At 56.8% G+C, this 24,604-nt stretch overlaps 2 protein-coding genes across 3 annotated transcripts in view; one reads left to right on the plus strand and one right to left on the minus strand.

Annotated features, from left to right (window-relative positions):
- Window positions 1-24,604, minus strand: part of LOC123369342 (maestro heat-like repeat-containing protein family member 7) — a 1,253,347-nt gene that overhangs the window by 106,284 nt on the left and 1,122,459 nt on the right. The window lies entirely within an intron of this gene.
- On the plus strand, window positions 126-22,635 carry LOC123369350. The gene is made up of 9 exons (XM_045014859.1): window positions 126-615; window positions 1,001-1,143; window positions 1,827-1,922; window positions 2,301-2,405; window positions 2,755-2,890; window positions 3,666-3,760; window positions 4,245-4,397; window positions 21,189-21,333; window positions 22,266-22,635. The coding sequence occupies exons 1-8, from the start codon at window positions 309-311 to the stop codon at window positions 21,288-21,290; spliced, it is 1,137 nt and encodes a 378-aa protein (XP_044870794.1). The 5' UTR covers window positions 126-308; the 3' UTR covers window positions 21,291-21,333; window positions 22,266-22,635.

Raw genomic sequence — 24,604 nt, forward strand, 5'->3', positions numbered from 1 at the left:
AGCTGCTCCCCAGGGCCCAGCAGGAGCCGCCAACCTCCATGGCAGCTGAGGGGCCTCCCGCCGGCCCCAGCCTGGCCCCGGAGGAGCCTCCCGCCAGCACCATCCTGCCTCCGGAGGAGCCTCCCGCCAGCCCCACCCTGGCCCCGGAGGAGCCTCCCGCCAGCACCACCCTGCCTCCGGAGGAGCCTCCCGCCAGCACCACCCTGGCCCCAGAGGAGCCTCCTGCCAGCACCACCCTGGCCCCAGAAGAGCCTCCTGCAAGCCCCACCCTAGCAACGGAGGAGCCTCCTGCCAGCCCCACCCTGGCCATGAAGGAGCCTCCTGCCAGCCCCATTGTGGCCCCAGAGGAGCCTCCTGCCAGCACCACCCTGGCCCCAGAAGAGCCTCCTGCAAGCCCCACCCTAGCAACGGAGGAGCCTCCTGCCAGCCCCACCCTGGCCATGAAGGAGCCTCCTGCCAGCCCCACCCTGGCCATAGAGGAGCCTCCTGCCAGCCCAGAGCAGGAGTTCAGGGACTGCGGCGCGACCGACACCAGCAGCTCCGCATTCTCCTGTGGGGCCAGCAGCTCCTCCATGGGGTCTGGCAGCCCCGTGTTGCTAGGCTCCCTCTTTGGAGGTGAGGAGAGACCCAGGGGAAAGGGAGGAGGACTGGGGCGGTGGGGGACCAGTAACACCCTGTGCCCATGGGCTCGCCAAGGCGCCGGCACTGACCCACGTGAGCCCCACTGACACCAGTGGGGGTGGCACAGCCACGCCCCATAGCAGCGGATGCTGGGTGGAGTCGGGGAGCTCCAGCCTCCCCTGATCATGTTGGGGGGAGGGCTGACTGCCACGGGGCCCTGAGGCTGATGGGGCTGAGGGCGTCTCTGGGAGGGGCAGGGTGGGGCCCTCGCCGCCATGGGGCTCCTTACAGAGAAAGGGGAAACATGGAGCCTTCTCTGTCCACTGCATCCCCCCAGCAGCAGAAGGGATTAAACTTTCTCCTTCCCTCCCTGGTGCAGACACCCCCAGTGCCCAGGTGTCGTGGCCTGAGGAGGAGGAAGAGGAGGAGGAAGAGGAGGAGGAGGAGCAGGAGGAGCAGGATTTCTGCCCTGAGGAAGACATCGTCCTGGTGATCCAGCAGCACCTGCAGGGCAGAGCTGAGGTACAAAAATCCCCCAGCTGCGCTGCCACCCAGTCTGTCCTGCTCCTTGTTCCATCCCCACCCAGGCAGGGGGTCTTGCACCAGAGAATCCCTCACCCCCAATGGGGGGACACATCTCCTCTGTTATCTGGCACCCCAAAGTGGGGACATTTGTCCCACACAGGCCAAGGTCCTCGCAGACACTGTCCAAGTTCCAACCCCTGTCTGCGCAGGGTGGCGGCGGCTTTCCCTGTCCAACCCCATGGAGGTCCTGAGCCCTGGAGCTGGTTTGGGTGTGGGGTTCAGGGCATGTGCCTTGATCCTGACGTGCTGTTCATGGATCAGGGGTTCAGAGGGGATTGTGTTACCCCTCCGTGGCTGATCCCAGCCTTCCCTCCTCTCCTCATTCTCTGATCTCCTGCCTGGACTCTCCCGGGGATCCTATCTCCCACCCATTGCAGTTTGGCTGGTCCATACTCTGCTGGGTACCAGGCCCTGCACAGAGAACTGCGAAGAGCAAGGATTGACGAGGCAGCAGGCATCCGGCCATGAACTCTTGCGAAGTGTCCCTGGAGTGATGTGAATGGGAGAGGCCAGGATGTGCCTCTTGAGTCTTGCCAGGGCTCCTGGAGAATCCTCCTCATTGTCCTCTGACTGATGTAGCCCCATGTCCCATGACTGACGGGTGCTCCCTCTTCTTGCAGGCTCTGCACAACCGCTATTCGCGGAGCCTGGACACCATCCTCAGGGGCCAGCTAACAGAGACCCCCACCATGGAGAAGCTGCAGCACCTCCTGGAGGTGAGTAGAATGGACGGTCTGGGGTGGAATTGCCCCTGAGCCCTGTGGGAGGGCAGCAAAGGAGAGACTAGAAGAGCCATGTTTCCATTGTGTCCTCCCAGCTTGGACCCAGCCGGCCACACGTTCCCAGAGCTGCCAGTGCAGGGGGAAGGAGCTGGGACTGTCAGCCAGAGCTCTGCACGGTTGCATTAAGCACTAACAGTGAGCACCAGGCCTGGCTGGGGCCTGAGAGACTGAACCCCCTTTTCAAGCTCTGCCACCAGGGCTCGGCTACTCCACCCTGAGCACAAAGTCTCAGCCCCTTGGGGAGGGGGAGAGGCTGGTTTGTAGAGCATGTACGCCTGCCCGCTGACCCTCCCCTGCCTCCTTCTCCTGCAGCACATCCATCGCTCTCTCCTGGCAAACAACCCCCAGGAGAGAGCCAGGGCCGTCCAGACCAGCGCGGCCCTGCTCCAGAGTGCCATCTCCCTGCCTGGATTTGACGTAAGTGACCTCTGACCCCAGCGTCCTGCAGAGTCAAGTTCCTCATCCCCTGGCTAATTGGTCCCCCCGGGTCCGTAAGGGACTGCGTTCCCTAGGCCGCTCGGTGGCAGGGTCGTGCCTGGCCTCAGGGCCCTTGTTATTCTGGAGCCGCGAGGCAGCGAGTGCTCAGCGAGGGCCCTTGCCCTGCTCCCTTTGCTCTGAGCTCCCTTGGGGGCAGAGAGGAAGAGGGCTCTCGCTCCTCTCCCCCAGCGCCTCCTACAGAGGGGTGGGAGCAGAGCTCAGGTCCAGGGGTGCTGGGGAGCTGAAGGGAGAATGGTGATGGATTCTCCTCTCCTCCTCCTTCCACCAGACCTCCTCCGCCTTCTCCAAGGCAGGCGAATTCGTTCTGCAGCTGGGTCTCTGGATATCCCACCCAGCCAGTGATATCAGTCAGCAAGCCAGGGCTGGGATATACTGGCTTTACTGGCTCCTGCTCCGGAAGAGGGGTAAGAAACCCAGCTGGGCAATGGGACCCCATGGAAACGAGTCTCTGGGAGACTAGCTCCAGCTGGCCATTGGGACGCCTCTAGAACTAAGGCCTCTCTGCTTAGACCCGCTGTAGCGGGGAAGAGGAATCCCAATAGAAACAAGGCCCCTCCTTCGAGACTCCCTCTGCTGGGCAGTGGGACCCTACAGAAAGAAGCCCCCTCCTCTGAGACCGACCCCAGCTTAGATGGTGACTCTTTCTCTCCCCCTCTCTCTGAATTAGGGAGATGAGTGTGAAAGTGCCAAGGAAATTGGCTGCTTTATCTCCGAGCTTGGCTCTGTCCCCCAGCCCAGGGAAATCAGCCCACCCCCGTACGGGGCAGCCAGCTCGTGAGGGGACAGGAACGGAGCTATTGAGACACATGGAGGGAAAGAGCCCATCATGAGGGCAGGGGCAGGAGCAGGCACCACAGGGGACGGACACAAAGCTTGTAGGGTGTCACCAGTCGGGTAGCCAGGGCCAGATCTTGACTTCAGTGGGTGTGGGGGGTTCTCAGTATTAGACACCCCCATGAACAGGCACCCACTCCCAGAGCACAATGAGTGTAAGGGTCACATGATTACGGTGATGGCTGAAACAAATCCCCCTTCTGGTACTAACCCGCCTGGCATGGACCCTGCGATTCCATTGGGCTGCGGATGCCAGGAGGAGCCTGGCCAGTGTGCACCCAGAAGGAAACAGGCACTGAAAGCAGAAGGCCAAACCTCCCCAATGGGTGTGTCTTTCTCCCCCAGGGCTCAACACCAGCGAGGCCCCAGACTTGTGGTGCCGGGATGGGCTCCATGACCCCGAGCGCCTGGGGTATAGAAACCTGGCCAGGGTGGGAGAGGTAAGGACTCTCGGCCGGTGCATTGCAGCAGCTCAGGTGTGGAGCTGTCTCCCGCTGCAGTGAGTGTGTCATGGACACAGGGCAAGAGCCTGCTCCTTATTTCCACAGAGTATGTGAGGCTCCTGGGAATGTCCGTGGGGTGAGGTGTGGGAATGAAGCAGATCTAAAAGACCGCGAACCTCTAGTGGGTGAGCTGCAGCAGCTATCGCTGCTGGGAGCAGCAGGGGTCCTGGGCTGTCTGTGTGAGCTGGGTTCCAGAGCGCGCAGACACATTTCCAGCATCTCATGGCACCTGCGGTGAATCCTGCTCCAGAAAGAGCTTTTTGAGGCCTCAGTGCCTGCAGCCTCCTACTGATGGGGGTTCCTGGTCCATGGGACCCCAAAGGTTGGCTGCCCCAGGACTCTTCTCCACCTTGTGAGACACTCAAGGGATTTGGAGCCTGGTTCTGGGCCATTGTAAGGGCTCTGGTTCTTTTGGTTTTAGGCCTTTGGCGAGCTGTTTACAGAGGAGCAGAAAAGATCTTTCCTCGAGGCGGGGCTGCTGGCCATTCACCACCCCCTCCTCCGCGTCAGCCAGGCTGGCCTGGTGCTGACGTATTCCTTCCTGGGGGAAGCCGGCCAGCTGCTAGAGGACGAGGTAACCAAAGAGGGGTCACCTGGGGAGAGACCCCTAGGGCCTTTCACCTCCAGGCCATTGAAAATCACTCCCATCCCATCCCCATGCGCTGACCAGGGAGCAAGGAGAGGGTGACCCCAGACAGGTGCCATTGGTCGGTGCCAGCTTCTCCCCTGAGCAGCTCAAAGCAGGGCAGACCCAGCTCCCCAGCAAGGCTATTTCCTAACAGGCGTCACATCAGCACGACACACTGCCATTGCTCATGCTAGGGGCTGCCAACTCCCCTAGCCACCTCTGTGAGCCTTTCCTCCCCCTCGGGGCCTCAGGCCGGTTCCTAGAGCTCTGGTATCGTGTTATCCCAGCAACCACCTGCTCTGGGAGAACTGGAGGAGTCAGTCAGCAGAGGCTGCATAAGTGCCCCATTCACCAGAGCCACTGGCCATGGCATCACGTTAAGGACATGGGGATCCCTTGGGGAAAGGTGTCCACTTCCTCTCACCCCCCGGCACTACTGCCCAAAGCCTCCCAGCCCCCGGCTGGAGGGGGCAAGGTTGGCTGAGGGGACTCTGGGGAGCGGAGCTGGATTCCCGCTGGGTTGGGAGGTAGAACAGTTCTCGCTGGGGGACTGAGAGGAGTGGGGGCAGGAGTTCATTCCACAATGGCGGGAGAGGGGATGGAAGTCACTAGAGAAGAGAGAAGATTTTGTCTCGGGGGTTGGGGGGGGGAATCCGTCCCTCAGACATGGGGAGGAAATGTTGCTGGCTCCCGGCGCCGTTAATACCCTTCGTTCTCGTGGGTGTCAGAGTCTCTGATTGATCCTTGTTCCCTTGCAACAGGAGGACATCGCAGCCTACATAAAGGTCCAGCTGTTTAACATCAGGGTCTTGGGCCAGGTGCCCGACGCCCTGCAGGGGCTGTGCTCCGTGGGGCAGCACTGAAGACCCCACCCCCCTCGCATGATCATCTCGGACCCCCTGCCGCAGGTACTGCTCTGTCTCACTGTGCCTGGGGGGAAGGGCTGGGGGGAGCGGCCATAGAGCCCCCCGCAGCACTGAGAGAAACCAAGGCCGAGCACCTCGCTCTGGACACCCTGCCCCACCCGACCCCTGGGGCTGGGGCCAGGCCAGGTACTGGTTGGGAAGAATCAGGCTGTGGGGCTGGCCCAGAAGTGAGAGCATCCGCAGAGCCAGGGGTTGTGCTCAATAGCCATTGCAGTCTGGGAGGGGTGGCCTGACATGGGGCCCCTCCCCCGTCGTCACTGCTCAGACCGTCCCATGGCCCCTGTCACCCCTGACGCAGCGAATGTCCGACCATCCCCCACCCGGGGCCCAATCCACCCACCTGGTATCTGAGCCCTTCCCAGCTGGGAATGAAACTCCCCCCGGACACCCTGGGGCAGGGGAGGAGCCTCCCCGTCTGGCAGGTGGGAACTGAGATGCAGAGGAAGGGCTGTGGGCCTGGTCACACAATCCTGGGTGTAGATCTGGGAAGTGGACTGGGTCCCGGCCTAGAGCCTTTCCCCCAGGGCACCTTCGCTTCTGCCCTTTATTCTCCCCTCCGGCCAGGGGGTCTGTGCGTGTGAAATGAACAGGGAGGGGGACGGGGTCCTGGCACACAGCCTGGATGGGAGCTCCCCTTGGCTTGGTCCCCAGGCTCAGAGACATCTTTGTCACCCCGCTGTCCTTCTGGTATTGCTAGGAAGGGAGTCCCCCGATGAGGGGTCTCTAGGGCTCCAGTAAGTCATCCTCATTCCCGCCCGCATGTACCCCCTGCCCCGCCCCGCCCTGCCCTGCCCTCCGGTTTCTCGCTGTTGACTCTGGCTGGACTCTTGACTCCGGTCTCTGGCTATGACTTTGTCGTGACCCTTCTTGGCTCCAGATTTGGGTTCTGAACCCCGGCTCAGTATTCTCCTTGCCTTTCTCTAGCCTCGCTCCAGGCCCTCCACCCACCCGCTCCAGCCCTGCCACCTCCTCCTCCTCCTGATCTTCCCCAACCCTTCAATTTTGACTGCATGGCTTCGATCTTTGTATGGATATGGACATTGCCTCGTATTTCTGACCACCCGGCTTCGACCTCCGGCCTGGACATGGACACTGGCTCCCGTTCTGCCTGCAAACACTCAACACCCAGCAGCAGTAGACAGGCCACACCATTAATCAAATCCTAACCCCACCCCATGACCCCTTAGTCCCTCCCACCTGTCTCCGGAAGTCCCGCCCCATGGGGGTATTACATCGTGGTCAAGGCGGCCACATGACTGGAAGCCAGGTATGTCATGTGACCCCTCTAAGAACTCCTCCCACCACCCTCTACCAATCAGGATGGGTTTCCTCCCGGAAGGACCACCCCAAGAGGGGATCCTGACCAATCAGGGCAAGCTCTGGGGTGGGAGGGTGACCCATCCCGATGTGTGTCTTGTGACCCCTCTAAGAACTCCTCTCACTGCCCTCAACCAATTAGGATCGGTTTTGTCCTGACAGGACCACCCCCAGAGGGGATCCTGACCAATCAGGGCGAGTTCTGGGGCAGGGTGACCTGTCCGGGAGTGGGCTGTTTGACCCCACTGAGAACTCCTCCCAGGGCCCTCTGCCAATCAGAGTGCAGCACCATCACCTCATAAGTCCCAGCGCCGGACGGACGAGGCCATCTCTCGCCAAGGACCCATGGTTCAGAAATCGTGGGAAGGCTGCGGAGAGGAAACCTGGACTCCTTCACCACCCCCGTGAGAACTTCGGACTCTGTCTTCACCCCGAGGGTCTTTGACCATCTGTGGAGTAAGCGCTACATCAGCGACAGTGCCGAGGAGGAGGAGGGAGCGACCGAGGGGAGCCCTTTGGCCCAGCCGTTGATGGATACGCCGGAACCCAAACCCAAAACCCAACGAGCACCCCAATGAGCATGGTGGCCTCTCTTTCTTCACCCCCTTAGAGGTGGAATGCGACTGTGGCTCGGGGGAGTCACCGGCGCACAAGGTGAACACAGGTAAAGGAAAGATTAAGTCAGGGGTGAAAGTAACTTCCAGGACTTACCGGTACTGCCGGAGTCCTGAGGGGGCGTGGCCTCAACCCGAAGGGGCGGGGCCTCTCAAGATTTAAAGATCCTGGAGCATTGGCTGTGGCTGGGAGCCCCAGGGCCTTTAAATTCCCCCCGCAGCTCCGGCAGCCGGGTTCGAGCGTGGATTTAATGGGCCCGGAGCTCCCATGGCTGTGAGGAGCCTGAGCCTTACCCGGCTGGAGTCAGGATTTAAAGGGCCCGGAGGTCCTGCCGCTGCGGAGAGCTCTCAGCCCTTTAATTCCCTGCCCCAGCCTGGGTGCTGGAGCTGCGTGGAGGGGAATTAAAGGGCTCTGGGATCTACGCAGCCATGGGGAGCGCTGAGCCCATTAAATCCTGGCCCCAGCCCAGCTGCTGGAGCTGCGGGGGGGAGGGGAGGGCGAGATTTAATGGGCTCTGGATTCCCAGTAACTGCCGGAGCTCTGAGCCCTTTAATTCCCAGCCCCAGCCTGGCAATGCTCTGTCTCCCTGCAGCCGTGGGAGCTCCAGGCCCTTTAAATCCACACCTGAACCCGGCTTCCGGAGCTGCAGGGGGTATTTAAAGGGCTCTGGGCTCCCTGTAGCCGCGGGATCTCTGAATCAGAGATGAAAATAAGCCATTACGGTCCAGTACGCTGTACCAGGAAGAGCCAATATGCCGTGCCGGACCGCACCGGCTTCCTCAGCAGGGATTTGAACGGCTCAGAGCTCTGGTGGCTGCAGGGAGCCGAGAGCTCTTTAATTTTCCCCCGCAGCTCTGGCAGCCGGGCTGGGGCCAGATTTAAAGGGCTCGGTGCTCCCTGCAGTCATGGGAGCTCCGGGCCCTTTAAATCCACACCCGAATCCGGCTGCCGGAGCTGCGGGGGGAATGTAAAGGGCTCGGGGCTCTACGGCGGCCTGAGCCCTGGGCCCTTTCATTTGCCCCTGAGCCCAGGGTTGATTTAAAGGCCCTGGGGCTCCCAGACGCAGCCGATGCTCCAGGACCTTTAAATCTTGAGGCCCCACCTCTTCCGGTTTAAGCCATGCCCCCTTAGGATTACAGCAGTACCAGTAAATTCTGGAAGTTACTTTCACCCCTGCTGTGAGCCCATTAAATCCCGGCCCCAGCCCAGCTGCTGGAGCTGCAGGGGGGAGATTTAATGGGCTCTGGGTTCCCAGCAACCGCCGGAGCTCTGAGCCCTTTAATTCCCGGCCCAAGCCCAGCTCCTGGAGCTGCGGGGGGAAATTTAAAGGGCTCTGGGCTCCCCGCAGCCGTAGGAGTTCTGAGCCAGAGATGAAAGTAAGCCGGTACGGGCCAGTACAGCGTAGCGGCAAGAGCCAGTACGCTGTGCCGGACCGCACCAGCTTCCTCAGCGGGGATTTAAAGGGCTCAGAGCTCCGGCGGCTGCGGATAGCCCAGAGCCCTTTAAATCCCTCCTCCCCTCCCACCGCAGCTCCGGCAGCCAGGCTGGGGCTGGGAATTAAAAAGCTCGGTGCTCCCCGCAGCGGCAGGAGCTCCGGGCCCTTCAAATCCCAGCCCCAGCCCGGAAATGCTCTGGCTCCCTGCAGCCGTGGGAGCTCCGGGCCCTTTAAATCCACATCCGAACCCGGCGGCCAGAGCTGCGGGGGAATTTAAAGGGCTCTGTGCTCCCTGTAGCCGCGGGAGCTCTGAGCCCTTTAACTCCCAGCCCCAGCCTGGCTTCCGGAGCTGCGGGGGGTATTTAAAGGTCTCTGGGCTTCCTGCAGCCGCGGGATCCCCGAGCCCTTTAAATCCTGGCCCCAGCCCATCTGCTGTGAGGGGAAATTAAAGGGCTCTGGGCTCCCCGCAGTCATGGGATCTCTGAAGCAGAGATGAAAATAAGCCATTACAGTCCAGTACGGCGTACCAGGAAGAGTCAATATGCCGTGCCGGACCGCACCGGCTTCCTCGGCAGGGATTTGAACGGCTCACAGCTCCAGCAGCTGCAGGGAGCCCAGAGCCCTTTAATTTTCCCCTGCAGCTCTGGCAGCTGGGCTGGGTCCAGGATTTAAAGGGCTCAGAGCTCCCGCAGCTGCGGGAAGCCCAGAGCCCTTTAAATCCCTCCTCCCCTCCCACCGCAGCTCCGGCAAACGGGCTGGGGCTGGGAATTAAAAAGCTCGGTGCTCCCTGCCCTGGAGCGGAAGAACCCCCCCACTGGCGAATTACCGCCGAAGTGGGACCCGCCGCCAAAATGCAGCCAGGTCTTCGGCGGTAATTCGGCGGCGGGAGGCCCTTCCGTTCCGGGACCCGCCACCAAAGTGCCCTCAAAACCCGCAACAGGGGCCCTCCGCCGCCGAATTACCGCCGAAGACCTGGCTGCACCCCACTGCCGAAGACCCCGGGCCCCTGGAATCCTCTGGGCGGCCCTGCTGCTGTGAGCCCTTTAAATTCCAGCCCCAGCCCGGCTCCTGGAGCTGCGGGAGGAATTTAAAGGACACTGGTCTCCCTGCAGCCGCGGGAGCACCGAGCCCTTTAAATCCACACCTGAACCCGGCTGCCAGAGCTGAGGGGGAATTTAAAGGGCTCTGGGCTCCCTGTAGCCGCGGGAGCTCTGAGCCCTTTAATTCCCAGCCCCAGCCTGGCTTCTGGAGCTGCAGGGGGTATTTAAAGGGCTCTGGGCTCCCCGCAGCCATGGGATCTCTGAAGCAGAGATGAAAATAAGCCATTACGGTCCAGTACGGTGTACCAGGAAGAGCCAATATGCCGTGCCGGACCGCACCGGCTTCCTCAGCAGGGATTTGAACGGCTCAGAGCTCTGGTGGCTGCAGGGAGCCGAGAGCTCTTTAATTTCCCCCCGCAGCTCTGGCAGCCGGGCAGGGGCCAGATTTAAAGGGCTCGGTGCTCCCTGCAGTCATGGGAGCTCCGGGCCCTTTAAATCCACACCCGAATCCGGCGGCCGGAGCTGCGGGGGGAATTTAAAGGGCTCGGGGCTCTACGGCGGCCTGAGCCCTGGGCCCTTTCATTTGCCCCTGAGCCCAGGGTTGATTTAAAGGCCCTGGGGCTCCCAGACGCAGCCGATGCTCCAGGACCTTTAAATCTTGAGGCCCCACCTCTTCCGGTTTAAGCCATGCCCCTTTAGGATTACAGCAGTACCAGTAAATCCTGGAAGTTACTTTCACCCCTGCTGTGAGCCCATTAAATCCCGGCCCCAGCCCAGCTGCTGGAGCTGCAGGGGGGAGATTTAATGGGCTCTGGGTTCCCAGCAAGTGCTGGAGCTCTGAGCCCTTTAATTCCCGGCCCAAGCCCAGCTCCTGGAGCTGCGGTGGGAATTTAAAGGGCTCTGGGCTCCCCGCAGCCGTAGGAGTTCTGAGCCAGAGATGAAAGTAAGCCGGTACGGGCCAGTACAGCGTAGCGGCAAGAGCCAGTACGCTGTGCCGGACCGCACCAGCTTCCTCAGCGGGGATTTAAAGGGCTCAGAGCTCTAGCGGCTGCGGGGAGCCCAGAGCCCTTTAAATCCCTCCTCCCCTCCCACCGCAGCTCCGGCAGCCAGGCTGGGGCTGGGAATTAAAAAGCTCGGTGCTCCCCGCAGCGGCAGGAGCTCCGGGCCCTTCAAATCCCGGCCCCAGCCCGGAAATGCTCTGGCTCCCTGCAGCCGTGGGAGCTCCGGGCCCTTTAAATCCACATCCGAACCCGGCTGCCAGAGCTGCGGGGGAATTTAAAGGGCTCTGTGCTCCCTGTAGCCGCGGGATCCCCGAGCCCTTTAAATCCTGGCCCCAGCCCATCTGCCGGAGCTGTGAGGGGAAATTAAAGGGCTCTGGGCTCCCCGCAGTCATGGGATCTCTGAAGCAGAGATGAAAATAAGCCATTACAGTCCAGTACGGCGTACCAGGAAGAGTCAATATGCCGTGCCGGACCGCACCAGCTTCCTCGGCAGGGATTTGAACAGCTCAGAGCTCCAGCAGCTGCAGGGAGCCCAGAGCCCTTTAATTTTCCCCCGCAGCTCTGGCAGCTGGGCTGGGTCCAGGATTTAAAGGGCTCGGAGCTCCCGCAGCTGCGGGAAGCCCAGAGCCCTTTAAATCCCTCCTCCCCTCCCACCGCAGTTCCGGCAAACGGGCTGGGGCTGGGAATTAAAAAGCTCGGTGCTCCCTGCCCCGGAGCGGAAGAACCCCCCACTGGCGAATTACCGCCGAAGTGGGACCCGCCGCCGAAATGCAGCCAGGTCTTCGGCGGTAATTCGGCGGCGGGGGGCCGTTCCGTTCTGGGACCCGCCGCCAAAGTGCCCTCAAAACCCGCGGCAGGGGCCCTCCGCCATCGAATTACCGCCGAAGACCTGGCTGCACCCCACTGCCGAAGACCCCGGACCCCTGGAATCCTCTGGGCGGCCCTGCTGCTGTGAGCCCTTTAAATCCCAGCCCCAGCCTGGCTCCTGGAGCTGCGGGGGGAATTTAAAGGACTCTGGTCTCCCTGCAGCCGCCGGAGCTCCGAGCCCTTTAAATCCCAGCCCCAACCCAGCTGCTGGAGATGCGAGGGGAATTTAAAGGGCTCTGGGCTCCCTACAGCTGCCGGAGCTCTGAGCCCTTTAATTCCCAGGCCCAGCCTGGCAATGCTCTGTCTCCCTGCGGCAGTGGGAGCTCCGGGCCCTTCAAATCCACACCCGAATCCGGCTGCCGGAGCTGCGGAGGGAATTTAAAGGACTCTGGTCTCCCTGCAGCCGCGGGAGCTCTGAGCCCTTTAAATCCCAGCCCCAACCCAGCTGCTGGAGATGCGAGGGGAATTTAAAGGAGGGGAATTTAAAGCTCCCTAGAGCTGCCGGAGATCCGAGTCCTTTAAATCCCAGCCCCAACCCAGCTGCTGGAGCTGCGAGGGGAATTTAAAGGGCTCTGGGCTCCCTACAGCTGCCGGAGCTCTGAGCCCTTTAAATCCCCGCCGAGGAAGCCGGTGTGGTCTGGCACGGCGTGCTAACTCTGGCTGGTACTCCGTACTGGCCCGTACCGGCTTACTGTCACCTCTGGATTAAGTGACGGTCGAGGTTGTGAGACGTTCCATAGAGCTCTCTTGGCCGCAGTGCCCATGACGGAAGGTGGTATGTTCCGTTCCGCCATGACATTCATAAACACATCCCGTCTTTAAGGTCCATGTCTCCTAGGAACAGAGCGCGTCTGGGTCACGGCCCGGACTAAGTCGAGCATGTTAGAACCATTAACCACAGAGCCTTTGTACACAAAAGCCCCTTTATCGTTCCATGAAGAGAGATTTGTAGCCTGGCCCAGCTTCTTTAACAGTACGAATGCATTTTTCTTAGAACGCTTCTTCGCGTTATCCAGCACCTGCTGAGCAACAGACTCTGAGCTCTTTGGTGTTTCTGAGGGGTTGCAGTGACATTCAGTCCCTGTTCTGGTAGAAACAGACTGTTTTTCACTTTCTCCGCATCGCTCGGCTTCACGGACATTAGGCACCTTTGAAGCTCGGCGCTGTAAGGTTTAGCCTTTTAGTATTCGGCTCAGTCGGTTCTTTGAAGAACAGACTCGTTTCAGCATCCAGTAAGTGAGTTGCGGTCGGTCATTAGGCCCCCTGAGGATACAGAGGTCACCAGTGTTCTGAGCGAAGCGTCAGATTTTTCCCAACTCTCTTTAGAATGCCGTTCTTTTAGTCCATCCCACCCCGGGGACACAGCGTCCATCAGTTTTCTGAATGAACCATCAAACTGTTCCCAAATACTAGAATATAGGGGAGCGGTGACGAGCTTATGGTTTTGGGAGAATGGTTTGTCAGTCCTTGGTGTTTTATTCACAACCCCTAGAGCGCATGCTCCGGGTTTGTGAATGTGTGTGGTTCTGCGCACGTTCAGAGCCCCTCGAGCGCATGCTCCGGGTTTGTGAATGTGTGTGGTTCTGCGCACATGCAGAGCCCCTCGAGCGCATGCTCCGGGTTTGTGAATGTGGGTGGTTCTGCGCACGTTCAGAGCCCCTCGAGCGCACGCTCCGGGTTTGTGAATGTGTGTGGTTCTGCGCATGTTCAGAGCCCCTCGAGCGCAAGCTCCAGGTTTGTGAATGTGTGTGGTTCTGCGCACGTTCAGAGCCCCTCGAGCGCAGGTTCCGGGTTTGTGAATGTGGGTGTTTACTCAGGGTTTGCTGTGGCAGTGGCCGCTGAGGAACTGGAGTTGTGGTTGTTGTTTACCACAGTCTTGTTTTGCCCTTGGGTTTGACGGATATGAGGTTTGGGTGCCTGGGTGCTTCATCTGCACTCTTGTGCTGGTTTGCGTTGTTAAAGGTCTCCAAGCAGATTCCTGGCTCTTTGGTGGTTCTGGAGGAGGTGTCCTTGTAGCGCGGACTAAGCATTGTCAGAAAAGTTGCCCAGGCCTATGGGGGGTGGGGGGAACCATTTTACAAAACTGAACTTTACCATCTTTCTCACCGACACCTATGTATTCACTTCAAATACAAAACCTCACAGAACAACCCAACCAATAAGCAAAATATATTTACTGGGCTTCATCCATCCATCATCAGTCACTGATGCTGGTGAATTTTCCCTTTCAGCTGTCTCGTTCCCTTTTCTTCTGAGCTTGTTTTCCCTCTGCTCTAAGGATCTCTCATGTTTCCACCGTACTGTGGAGCAAACAGCATTATTATAAAACACAGGAAACCGTCTTGTAAACTTCAAAACTAAATATTCATTAGGGGAGTTTTCTGTTTAAAAAGTCACAGCTTTAAAACAAATCATCCAGTTCAGGCTGTACGACAAACACCGGTTTTGAGTTTATTTCTACCACTTAAAACATAAACCAAAAAACAACAAACAAACAAACAACAACAAAAACCTCAAAAACATTTTTTTAAAATGCATCTCATTTTGCAGAATAAAAACCAAACTGCTTTTAAAATCCATTTTAAACCACATTTTGCACAGGAAAAAACCCCTGTTGGTTTGAAACAAACCAAGTACTTTTAAAACCCTACACCTATGCCTTGCCCAGACCCCTCTCACACACAAATCAGCAGCTTTAGAAACACACCAAACCAAGTTTGCCTCCCTATACTGTTCAATAACACCCCTTACCATCTTAGCCCATTGTTCAAACAGACTTCAGCAGAGTAGCTAGCAGGTTAATTTAATCCCCACAGCTCTGAACTAATAGATCCTTGAGGACTTTAGGCACCCCTCCCGCAGCACCCCCTGTGGTGATCTGGGGTGGGGGGACCAAGCTGTCTGCACAACAGGGCTTTTTTTTTCTTTTTTCTTTTTTTCTGTAAGTTAAAATAAATGTTTCTGTGGGGCCTTCTTAGAGTATTGAACAGTCCCCATTTCCAAGCGGGGGGCCCGTTGCAGAGATCAATGAATGTCTTGGGGCTTGGGGTTGTTTTTTTTTAAACACGTTTCTTTCATGCTTAAAGTTTGGGGTGGGGGTGTTTTCTAGAAAGAACAACCCAGAGCATTCAACCAAGTCCAGGGCCATATTTAATCTGTCCAATAGTGTTCCACCAACTCCTGGGGTCATATTGAAACTGTCCAATTGAGTTCTGCCAACTCCAGCAGTTATATTGAAACTGTCCAATGGCATCTGCGAATTCCTGAGGTTTTATTTCATTTCATATTAATCAGAACTCACCATCCACCCCCACCCACCCCCATCAAATTTAACCCTATGGCAGCAAGGGTAAGTAATCGCAGTCACCCTGGCTATTCAGTGAGGGGGGGTGGGGGTTAAACCCACTCAGTTCAAGAGGATAAGTCAACTCTATTGTACTCAAACACAGGTCTGAACAGCCTGTTTGATTTACTGTAAGCACATTTCTTAGGATTTCCCCCGCCCCCCAACATACATTTCAGCTTTTTGCTGTAAATGGGTCACTTTTACACACAAAACCCACAAGCGCTAGGTTCTCACACACAATTGATTTTTGATTGAAAAGACATACAGCTCCTTGAAACCAAACCAAGACGCTTCATTAACACTTCTAGCTCACTTAAGGGCCAAAGGCCTTCGAACAGAAACACAGATAGTCACAAAGCCCTTTTCAATAGGGTTTTTAATTTTTAATTTACAGCTACCAAGTTTTCTATCGCGTGTTTGTCCCCTCACCATTCTCTAGCTGAATCCTTTTAGATTTCTTACAAATAGTCTTTTCCTTAAGCAGGGATCTGTAACTTTTTGTGCAGACTAGACGGCCAATATCACGCCGTGTCGTGGAAAAACGACCCCGCGTTGTGTTTGGATCAGAATCACCCGAAGCCCCTTTCTTACGAGCATGCCGGGGGTGGGGGGGGGCAGCAAACTGTCATCCCCCTGACTAGAGATTTTTCAACAGGTTTTGTAGCAAAAAACCCGCAATTCGTGATACACACATCCTTGTTCACACGATTGCCATAACTGGAGAAATGCTGTGCAAGTGAGTGGAGACCCTGACTGTGTTTTAAAGAAAATGAACCAGAAGGTGCCTGCAATTTTTCCACCCCAGCTGTAAGCAGGTTATTTTCTTTAAAACACAGTCAGGGGCTCCACTCAACTGCATAGCATTGAACAAGGTCCCCCCTTGCGCTAAATGTTCTTGGCTTAGGCACAGACATTGCACAGCAGAACCTCTGGCAATAACGGTGTTCAATCAGCTTTCCAAACCCAGCTCAGCACATAGGCCCCGGAGCTTGCAGTTGATATCTATGACACGTCCCTCACATTCTTTACAAAGCTTTTCCCTCAGGCAGTGCTTAAGGGCAGCATAAACAGCAACACATACAATAGTCTGCGTGACTTTTTTACGCTCTTGACGAGGCACTGGCTCAGTTACTATGCCAAGCCTCCTCTGAAACACCTCATGGCCATCATCCTCAGAGTCCTCTCCAACAACTTGTATCGGTGTTGAGCAAAACCAAGGTGGGCCCGGTTATCTTCCCTGCTTGATGCAACGCTGTCCAGGGTTTCCAGGCCGTCTAGAAAGGCATCATTGAGCTGTTGATTTTCATAACAGAAACAGTGTAAGCAGCCCACTGCTTGTTTTTAGATTTACACAACCCCCGGTTCCTTACCCATTAAGAAGCGATTGCTTCTTAATCATTCATTTACCTGTGTGACGTCTTTTCTGTTCACCTTCTCCACCGGTGACACCCCTGAGCCTCAATCGCATTCCACCTCTAAGCGGGTGGACAAAGAGAGGCCACCATGCTCATTGGGGTCTCTCACAAGCAGTTGGGTTTGGGGTTCCGGTTCCGGTTTATCCATCAATGGCTGGGCCGAAGGGCTCCCCTCGGTCGCTCCCTCCTTCTGCTCGGGACTGTCGCTGACGTAGCGCTTTCTCCGCGGATGGTCAAAGACCCTCGGGGCGAAGACAGAGTCTGAAGTTCTCACGGGGATGGTGAAGGAGTCCAGGTTTCCTCTCAGCAGCCTTCCCACGATTTCTAAACCATGTGTCCTTGGTAAGAGATGGCCTCATCTGTCCGGTGCTGGGACTTATGGGGTAATGGTGCTGCACCCTGATTGGCAGAGGGCCTTGGGAGGAGTTCTTAGTGGGGTCATACGGCCCACTTCTGGACGGGTCACCCTGCCCCAGAATTCTCCCTGATTGGTCAAAATCTCCTCTTAGGGTAGTCCTATCGGGTCAAACCCATCCTAATTGGTAGATGGCGGTGGGAGGAGTTCTTAGAGGGGTCACACGACCCACTTCTGGATGGGTCACCCCACCTCAGAACTTACCCTGACTGGTCAAATCTCCTCTCAGGGTGGTCCTTCTGGGATGAAACCCATCCTGATTGGTAGAGAGTGGTGGGAGGAGTTCTTAGAGGGGTCACATGACACACCTTGCTTCCAGTCATGTGGCCACCTTGACCCCGGAGTTAAACCCCCCCATGGGGCGGGACTTCCGGTGACAGGTGGGAGGGACTAAGGGGTCAACGGGTAGGGCTTGGGAGGGTCAAGGGGAGGGGTTAGGGTTTGATTGATGGTGGCGTTCCTGATAAATACCAAGATTACATGGATACCGTGGAAAGAAATGTGGACTCGTTACCTCTAGACCAGGACTATGACTGCCCTGTTGACCTACTACCTTGGCTGAAAGTTGCTTTTCCCTGTATTTACGCATTGTTGGGACCAGAATTGGTGGATCTCCCTGCGTACAGTCATGAGAACCGGTCCTAAGAGCAGGCCCTTTTGGGGAAGAAGAAATGTGGGATTCTGCAACGCCTCTCTTTAGACAATCAGCTCCTGAACAAAGTGATGATTTGAAACCATTACCCTCTGCTGTGAATCCCACAATTGTTGGCTCACAGGAAATCTGCAAAGGGTTTCATCAACCTTCATCTGCAAGGATTTCCAATCTAAGGCTCGTTTGGGCAAGAGACAAATGGAAGACAGATTTCAAAACAGACGACGGACATTTTAACGCTCTGATATGCTATTTGAGCTAACTAACGGTCCCCTGACCTTGCAACACTTCATCAGTGATGTATTTGGGGACAGTGTCATCTATTGGGGTGACATACGTCTCTTTTTGGAGAACCCAGAGCAGCACGCGCAGCACATCTGAACCTGGAGAGGGTTCGGCAGCATGGTTTCAATGCAGAATTGGAAAAGCAGAACCTCCAGCCAACTCTCCACAGAGTTTTGGGGGTACATCCTCTCCCCAGAAGATGTTATGATTGATCCTAATAAGGTGGAAGCCATTGATAAATGGGGCGAAGTTGGAAGTCCTCAAGAAGTGCAGCGCTTCCTAGACTTCACTCATCCTGTGAAATCGAGACATGCTGGCTCTCAGTGAAGCTTAGACGGAAAACCACGCACCCCACACAGAGGTTGGAACCACCCACTCCCAGGTTGTCCTGAGGAGCCATGATTTCTCCAGGAGCTGGGTAAAGGGACAAATTTCCAATCTAAGGCTCATGTGGGCAAGGGATAAAAGGAAGACAGATTTCAAAACACACGATGGACATTTTAATGGTCTGATATGCTATTTGAGCTAACTAACGGTCCCCTGACCTTGAAACACTTAATCAGTGATGTATTTGGGGACAGTGTCATCTATTGGGGTGACATACGTCTCTTTTTGGAGAACCCAGAGCAGCACGCGCAGCACATCCGAACCTGGAGAGGTTTCGGCTGCATGGTTTCAACGCAGAATTGGAAAAGCGGAACCTCCAGCCAACTCTCCACAGAGTTTTGGGGGTACATCCTCTCCCCAGAAGATGTTATGATTGATCCAAATAAGGTGGAAGCCATTGATAAATGGGGCGAAGTTGCAAGTCCTCAAGAAGTGCAGCGCTTCCTAGACTTCACTCATCCTGTGAAATCGAGACATGCTGGCTCTCAGTGAAGCTTAGACGGAAAACCACGCACCCCACACAGAGGTTGGAACCACCCACTCCCAGGTTGTCCTGAGGAGCCATGATTCCTCCAGGAGCTGGGTAAAGGGACAAATTTCCAATCTAAGGCTCGTTTGGGCAAGGGACAAATGGAAGACAGATTTCAAAACACACGATGGACATTTTAACGGTCTGATATGCTATTTGAGCTAACTAACGGTCCCCTGACCTTGAAACACTTAATCAGTGATGTATTTGGGGACAGTGTCATCTATTGGGGTGACATACGTCTCATTTTGGAGAACCCACTGCAGCACGCGCAGCACATCCGAACCTGGAGAGGTTTCGGCAGCACGGTTTCAAAGCAGAATTGGAAAAGCGGAACCTCCAGCCAACTCTCCACAGAGTTTTGGGGGTACATCCTCTCCCCAGAAGATGTTATGATTGATCCAAATAAGGTGGAAGCCATTGATAAATGGGGCGAAGTTGGAAGTCCTCAAGAAGTGCAGCGCTTCCTAGACTTCACTCGTCCTGTGAAATCGAGACATGCTGGCTCTCAGTGAATCTTAGACGGAAAACCACGCACCCCACACAGAGGTTGGAACCACCCACTGCCCGGTTGTCCTGAGGAGCCATGATTTCTCCAGGAGCTGGGTAAAGGGCACCAGGATCAGCCTCTCAAAGGTAGGGGAGGGTCGTGTGAGGAGAGGGTCTGAGAGGAGGAGCGTGGGCTAGGCTCTGTATTTGGGCTTGGCAGGGATCGAGAGAAGGGAGAGGGCTGTTAGAGGGCAATGCGAGGTGGGAGGGGGGTCGGAGATGGGGGCAAGGCCTGAAAAGTTCAGCTGCTTTAGATCAACTGTGCCAGAGAATCACTGGTTGAAGTGACTGAAAGCTCTGAGCTGGGGCTGGCCAAAATCCTCCTCAGATGGGAACATCCCAAAAGTCTGCAGAAGCTCAGCCTCTGAGGTGAACATTGTGGCCCAAACCTCTCTCTGCTCTGTACCTCACAGGATTCCAGCCGGCTGTTCCAATCCAGGAGGACACCTGTGCCACTGAAGTCTCCGAGCACCTGGGCAGTGAAGTGCCACTTAATCCCGCTGTGATGCACAGGTAAAGGTGGGGGAGTAGCATTGTATATCAATAATGAGGTGAAATGTAATGAAATAACTAGCAATGCAATGGATAATACGGAGTCTGTCTGGGCAATGGTCACATTGGGGAAGAAAACTACCAGAGCCTCACCCGGGATAGTGATTGGGGTGTGCTATAGACCGCCGGGATCTAGCTTGGAGACGGATAGAGAGCTCTTTAATGTTTTTAAGGAGGTAAATACTAATAGGAACTGCTTGATCATGGGGGACTTTAACTTCCCGGATATAGATTGGGAAACAAATGCTAGTAATAATAATAGGGCTCAGCTTTTCCTAGACGTGATAGCTGATGAATTCCTTCATCAAGTGGTTGCTGAACCGACGAGGGGGGATGCCATTTTAGATCTGATTTTGGTGAGTAACGAGGACCTTGTTGAGGAAATAGTTGTAGGGGACAACCTTGGCTCGAGTGATCATGAGCTAATTCGTTTCAAAATAAATGAGAGGATAATCAATATTGCATCTGAGACTAGGGTTTACGATTTCAAAAGGGCTAACTTTACTAAATTAAGGCGACTAGTTAGGGAAGTGGACTGGACTAACATATTTAGGGATCTAAAGGCAGATGACGCCTGGGGTTACTTCAGGTTGAAGTTGCAGGAGTTGTCAGAGGCATGTATCCCAAGAAAGGGAAAACGGCTCGTAGGTAGCAGTTTTAGACCGAGCTGGATGAGCAAGCGTCTTAGAGGGGTCATTAAGAAAAAACAGAAAGCGTACAAGGAGTGGAAAATGGGAGGGATCAGCAAAGAAACCTACCTTATTGAGGTCAGAGGGTGTAGGGAAGCAGTGAGAAAGGCAAAGCGACGGGTGGAGATGGACCTAGCGAAGGGGATTAAAACCAATAGCAAAAGGTTTTTTAGCCATATAAATAGGAAGAAAACCAAGAAAGAAGAAGTGGGACCGCTTAAAACTTTAAACGGAGTGGAGATTAGGGATAATCTTGGAATGGCACAATATCTGAACAATATCAGAGGCTGCTTAAGTGCCCCATTCACCAGAGCCACTGCCCATGGCATCACGTTAAGGACATGGGGATCCCTTGGGGAAAGGTGTCCACTTCCTCTCACCCCACGGCACTACTGCCCAAAGCCTCCCAGCCCCCGGCTGGAGGGGGCGAGGTTGGCTGAGGGGACTCTGGGGAGCGGAGCTGGATTCCCGCTGGGTTGGGAGGTAGAACAGTTCTCGCGGGGGGACTGAGAGGAGTGGGGGCAGGAGTTCATTCCACAATGGTGGGAGAGGGGATGGAAGTCACTAGAGAAGAGAGAAGATTTTGTCTCGGGTATTGGGGGGGGGAATCCGTCCCTCAGACATGGGGAGGAAATGTTGCTGGCTCCCGGTGCCGTTAATACCCTTCGTTCTCGTGGGTGTCAGAGTCTCTGATTGATCCTTGTTCCCTTGCAACAGGAGGACATCGCAGCCTACATAAAGATCCAGCTGTTTAACATCAGGGTCTTGGGCCAGGTGCCCGACGCCCTGCAGGGGCTGTGCTCCGTGGGGCAGCACTGAAGACCCCCCCCCTCGCATGACCAGCTCGGACCCCCTGCTGCAGGTACTGCTCTGTCTCACTGTGCCTGGGGGGAAGGGCTGGGGGGAGCGGCCATAGAGCCCCCCGCAGCACTGAGAGAAACCAAGGCCGAGCACCTCGCTCTGGACACCCTGCCCCACCCGACCCCTGGGGCTGGGGCCAGGCCAGATACTGGTTGGGAAGAATCAGGCTGTGGGGCTGGCCCAGAAGTGAGAGCATCCGCAGAGCCAGGGGTTGTGCTCAATAGCCATTGCAGTCTGGGAGGGGTGGCCTGACATGGAGCCCCTCCCCCGTCGTCACTGCTCAGACCCTCCCATAGCCCCTGTCACCCCTGACGCAGCGAATGTCCGACCATCCCCCAGCCGGGGCCCAATCCACCCACCTGGTATCTGAGCCCTTCCCAGCCAGGAAGGAAACTCCCCCCGAACACCCTGGGGCAGGGGAGGAGCCTCCCCGTCTGGCAGGTGGGAACTGAGACGCAGAGGAAGGGCTGTGGGCCTGGTCACACAATCCTGGGTGTAGATCTGGGAAGTGGACTGGGTCCCGGCCTAAAGCCTTTCCCCCAGGGGCACCTTCGCTTCTGCCCTTTATTCTCCCCTCCGGCCAGGGGGTCTGTGCGTGTGAAATGAACAGGGATGGGGACGGGGTCCTGGCACACAGCCTGGATGGGAGCTCCCCTTGGCTTGGAGCCCAGGCTCAGAGACATCTTTGTCACCCCGCTGTCCTTCTGGTATTGCTAGGAAGGGAGTCCCCCGATGTGGGGTCTCCAGGCTCCAGTAAGTCATCCACATTCCCGCCCGCATGTACCCCCTGCCCTGCCCTGCCCTCCGGTTTCTCGCTGTTGACTCTGGCTGGACTCTTGACTCCGGTCTCTGGCTATGACTTTGCCGTGACCCTTCTTGGCTCCAGATTTGGGTTCTGAACCCCGGCTCAGTATTCTCCTTGCCTTTCTCTAGCCTCGCTCCAGGCCCTCCACCCACCCGCTGCAGCCCTGCCACCTCCTCCTCCTCCTGATCTTCTCCAACCCCTTCAATTTTGACTGCATGGCTTCGATCTTTGCATGGATATGGACATTGCCTCGTATTTCTGACCACCCGGCTTCGACCTCCGGCCTGGACATGGACACTGGCTCCCGTTCTGCCTGCAAACACTCAACACCCAGCAGCAGTAGACAGGCCCCACCATTAATCAAATCCTAACCCCACCCCATGACCCCTTAGTCCCTCCCACCTGTCTCCGGAAGTCCCGCCCCATGGGGGTATTACATCGTGGTCAAGGCGGCCACATGACTGGAAGCCAGGTATGTCATGTGACCCCTCTAAGAACTCCTCCCACCACCCTCTACCAATCAGGATGGGTTTCCTCCCGGAAGGACCACCCCAAGAGGGGATCCTGACCAATCAGGGCAAGCTCTGGGGTGGGAGGGTGACCCATCCCGATGTGTGTCTTGTGACCCCTCTAAGAACTCCTCTCACTGCCCTCAACCAATTAGGATCGGTTTTGTCCTGACAGGACCACCCCCAGAGGGGATCCTGACCAATCAGGGCGAGTTCTGGGGCAGGGTGACCCGTCCGGGAGTGGGCTGTTTGACCCCACTAAGAACTCCTCCCAAGGCCCTCTGCCAATCAGGGTGCAGCACCATCACCTCATAAGTCCCAGCGCCGGACGGACGAGGCCATCTCTCGCCAAGGACCCATGGTTCAGAAATCGTGGGAAGGCTGCAGAGAGGAAACCTGGACTCCTTCACCACCCCCGTGAGAACTTCGGACTCTGTCTTCACCCCGAGGGTCTTTGACCATCTGTGGAGTAAGCGCTACATCAGCGACAGTGCCGAGGAGGAGGAGGGAGCGACCGAGGGGAGCCCTTTGGCCCAGCCGTTGATGGATACGCCGGAACCCGAACCCAAAACCCAACGAGCACCCCAATGAGCATGGTGGCCTCTCTTTCTTCACCCCCTTAGAGGTGGAATGCGACTGCGGCTCGGGGGAGTCACCGGCGCACAAGGTGAACACAGGTAAAGGAAAGATTAAGTCAGGGGTGAAAGTAACTTCCAGGACTTACCGGTACTGCCGGAGTTCTGAGGGGGCGTGGCCTCAACCCGAAGGGGCGGGGCCTCTCAAGATTTAAAGATCCTGGAGCATTGGCTGAGGCTGGGAGCCCCAGGGCCTTTAAATTCCCCCCGCAGCTCCGGCAGCCGGGTTCGAGCGTGGATTTAATGGGCCCGGCGCTCCCATGGCTGTGAGGAGCCTGAGCCTTACCCGGCTGGAGCCAGGATTTAAAGGGCCCGGAGGTCCTGCCACTGCGGAGTGCTCTCAGCCCTTTAATTCCCTGCCCCAGCCTGGGTGCTGGAGCTGCGTGGAGGGGAATTAAAGGGCTCTGGGATCTACGCAGCCATGGGGAGCGCTGAGCCCATTAAATCCTGGCCCCAGCCCAGCTGCTGGAGCTGCGGGGGGGGGGAGGGCGAGATTTAATGGGCTCTGGATTCCCAGCAACTGCCGGAGCTCTGAGCCCTTTAATTCCCAGCCCCAGCCTGGCAATGCTCTGTCTCCCTGCAGCCGTGGGAGCTCCAGGCCCTTTAAATCCACACCTGAACCCGGCTGCCAGAGCTGAGGGGGAATTTAAAGGGCTCTGGGCTCCCTGTAGCCGCGGGAGCTCTGAGCCTTTTAATTCCCAGCCCTAGCCTGGCTCCCGGAGCTGCAGGGGGTATTTAAAGGGCTCTGGGCTCCCCGCAGCCATGGGATCTCTGAAGCAGAGATGAAAATAAGCCATTACGGTCCAGTACGGTGTACCAGGAAGAGCCAATATGCCGTGCCGGACCGCACCGGCTTCCTCAGCAGGGATTTGAACGGCTCAGAGCTCTGGTGGCTGCAGGGAGCCGAGAGCTCTTTAATTTCCCCCCGCAGCTCTGGCAGCCGGGCTGGGGCCAGATTTAAAGGGCTCGGTGCTCCCTGCAGTCATGGGAGCTCCGGGCCCTTTAAATCCACACCCGAATCCGGCTGCCGGAGCTGCGGGGGGAATTTAAAGGGCTCGGGGCTCTACGGCGGCCTGAGCCCTGGGCCCTTTCATTTGCCCCTGAGCCCAGAGTTGATTTAAAGGCCCTGGGGCTCCCAGACGCAGCCGATGCTCCAGGACCTTTAAATCTTGAAGCCCCACCTCTTCCGGTTTAAGCCATGCCCCCTTAGGATTACAGCAGTACCAGTAAATCCTGGAAGTTACTTTCACCCCTGCTGTGAGCCCATTAAATCCCGGCCCCAGCCCAGCTGCTGGAGCTGCAGGGGGGAGATTTAATGGGCTC

This window comes from Mauremys mutica, chromosome 4 (assembly GCF_020497125.1).
Source record: "Mauremys mutica isolate MM-2020 ecotype Southern chromosome 4, ASM2049712v1, whole genome shotgun sequence".
In the NCBI taxonomy this organism is placed as follows: Eukaryota; Metazoa; Chordata; order Testudines; family Geoemydidae; genus Mauremys; species Mauremys mutica.

Bases quoted from the DNA above. Each gene is read 5' to 3' on its own strand.
- LOC123369350 (XM_045014859.1), top strand. From the start codon at position 309: ATGAAGGAGCCTCCTGCCAGCCCCATTGTGGCCCCAGAGGAGCCTCCT. The intron at 1,923-2,300 runs GTGAGTAGAATG...CTTCTCCTGCAG, and splicing joins AGCTGCAGCACCTCCTGGAG to CACATCCATCGCTCTCTCCT. The intron at 3,761-4,244 runs GTAAGGACTCTC...TTTTGGTTTTAG, and splicing joins ACCTGGCCAGGGTGGGAGAG to GCCTTTGGCGAGCTGTTTAC.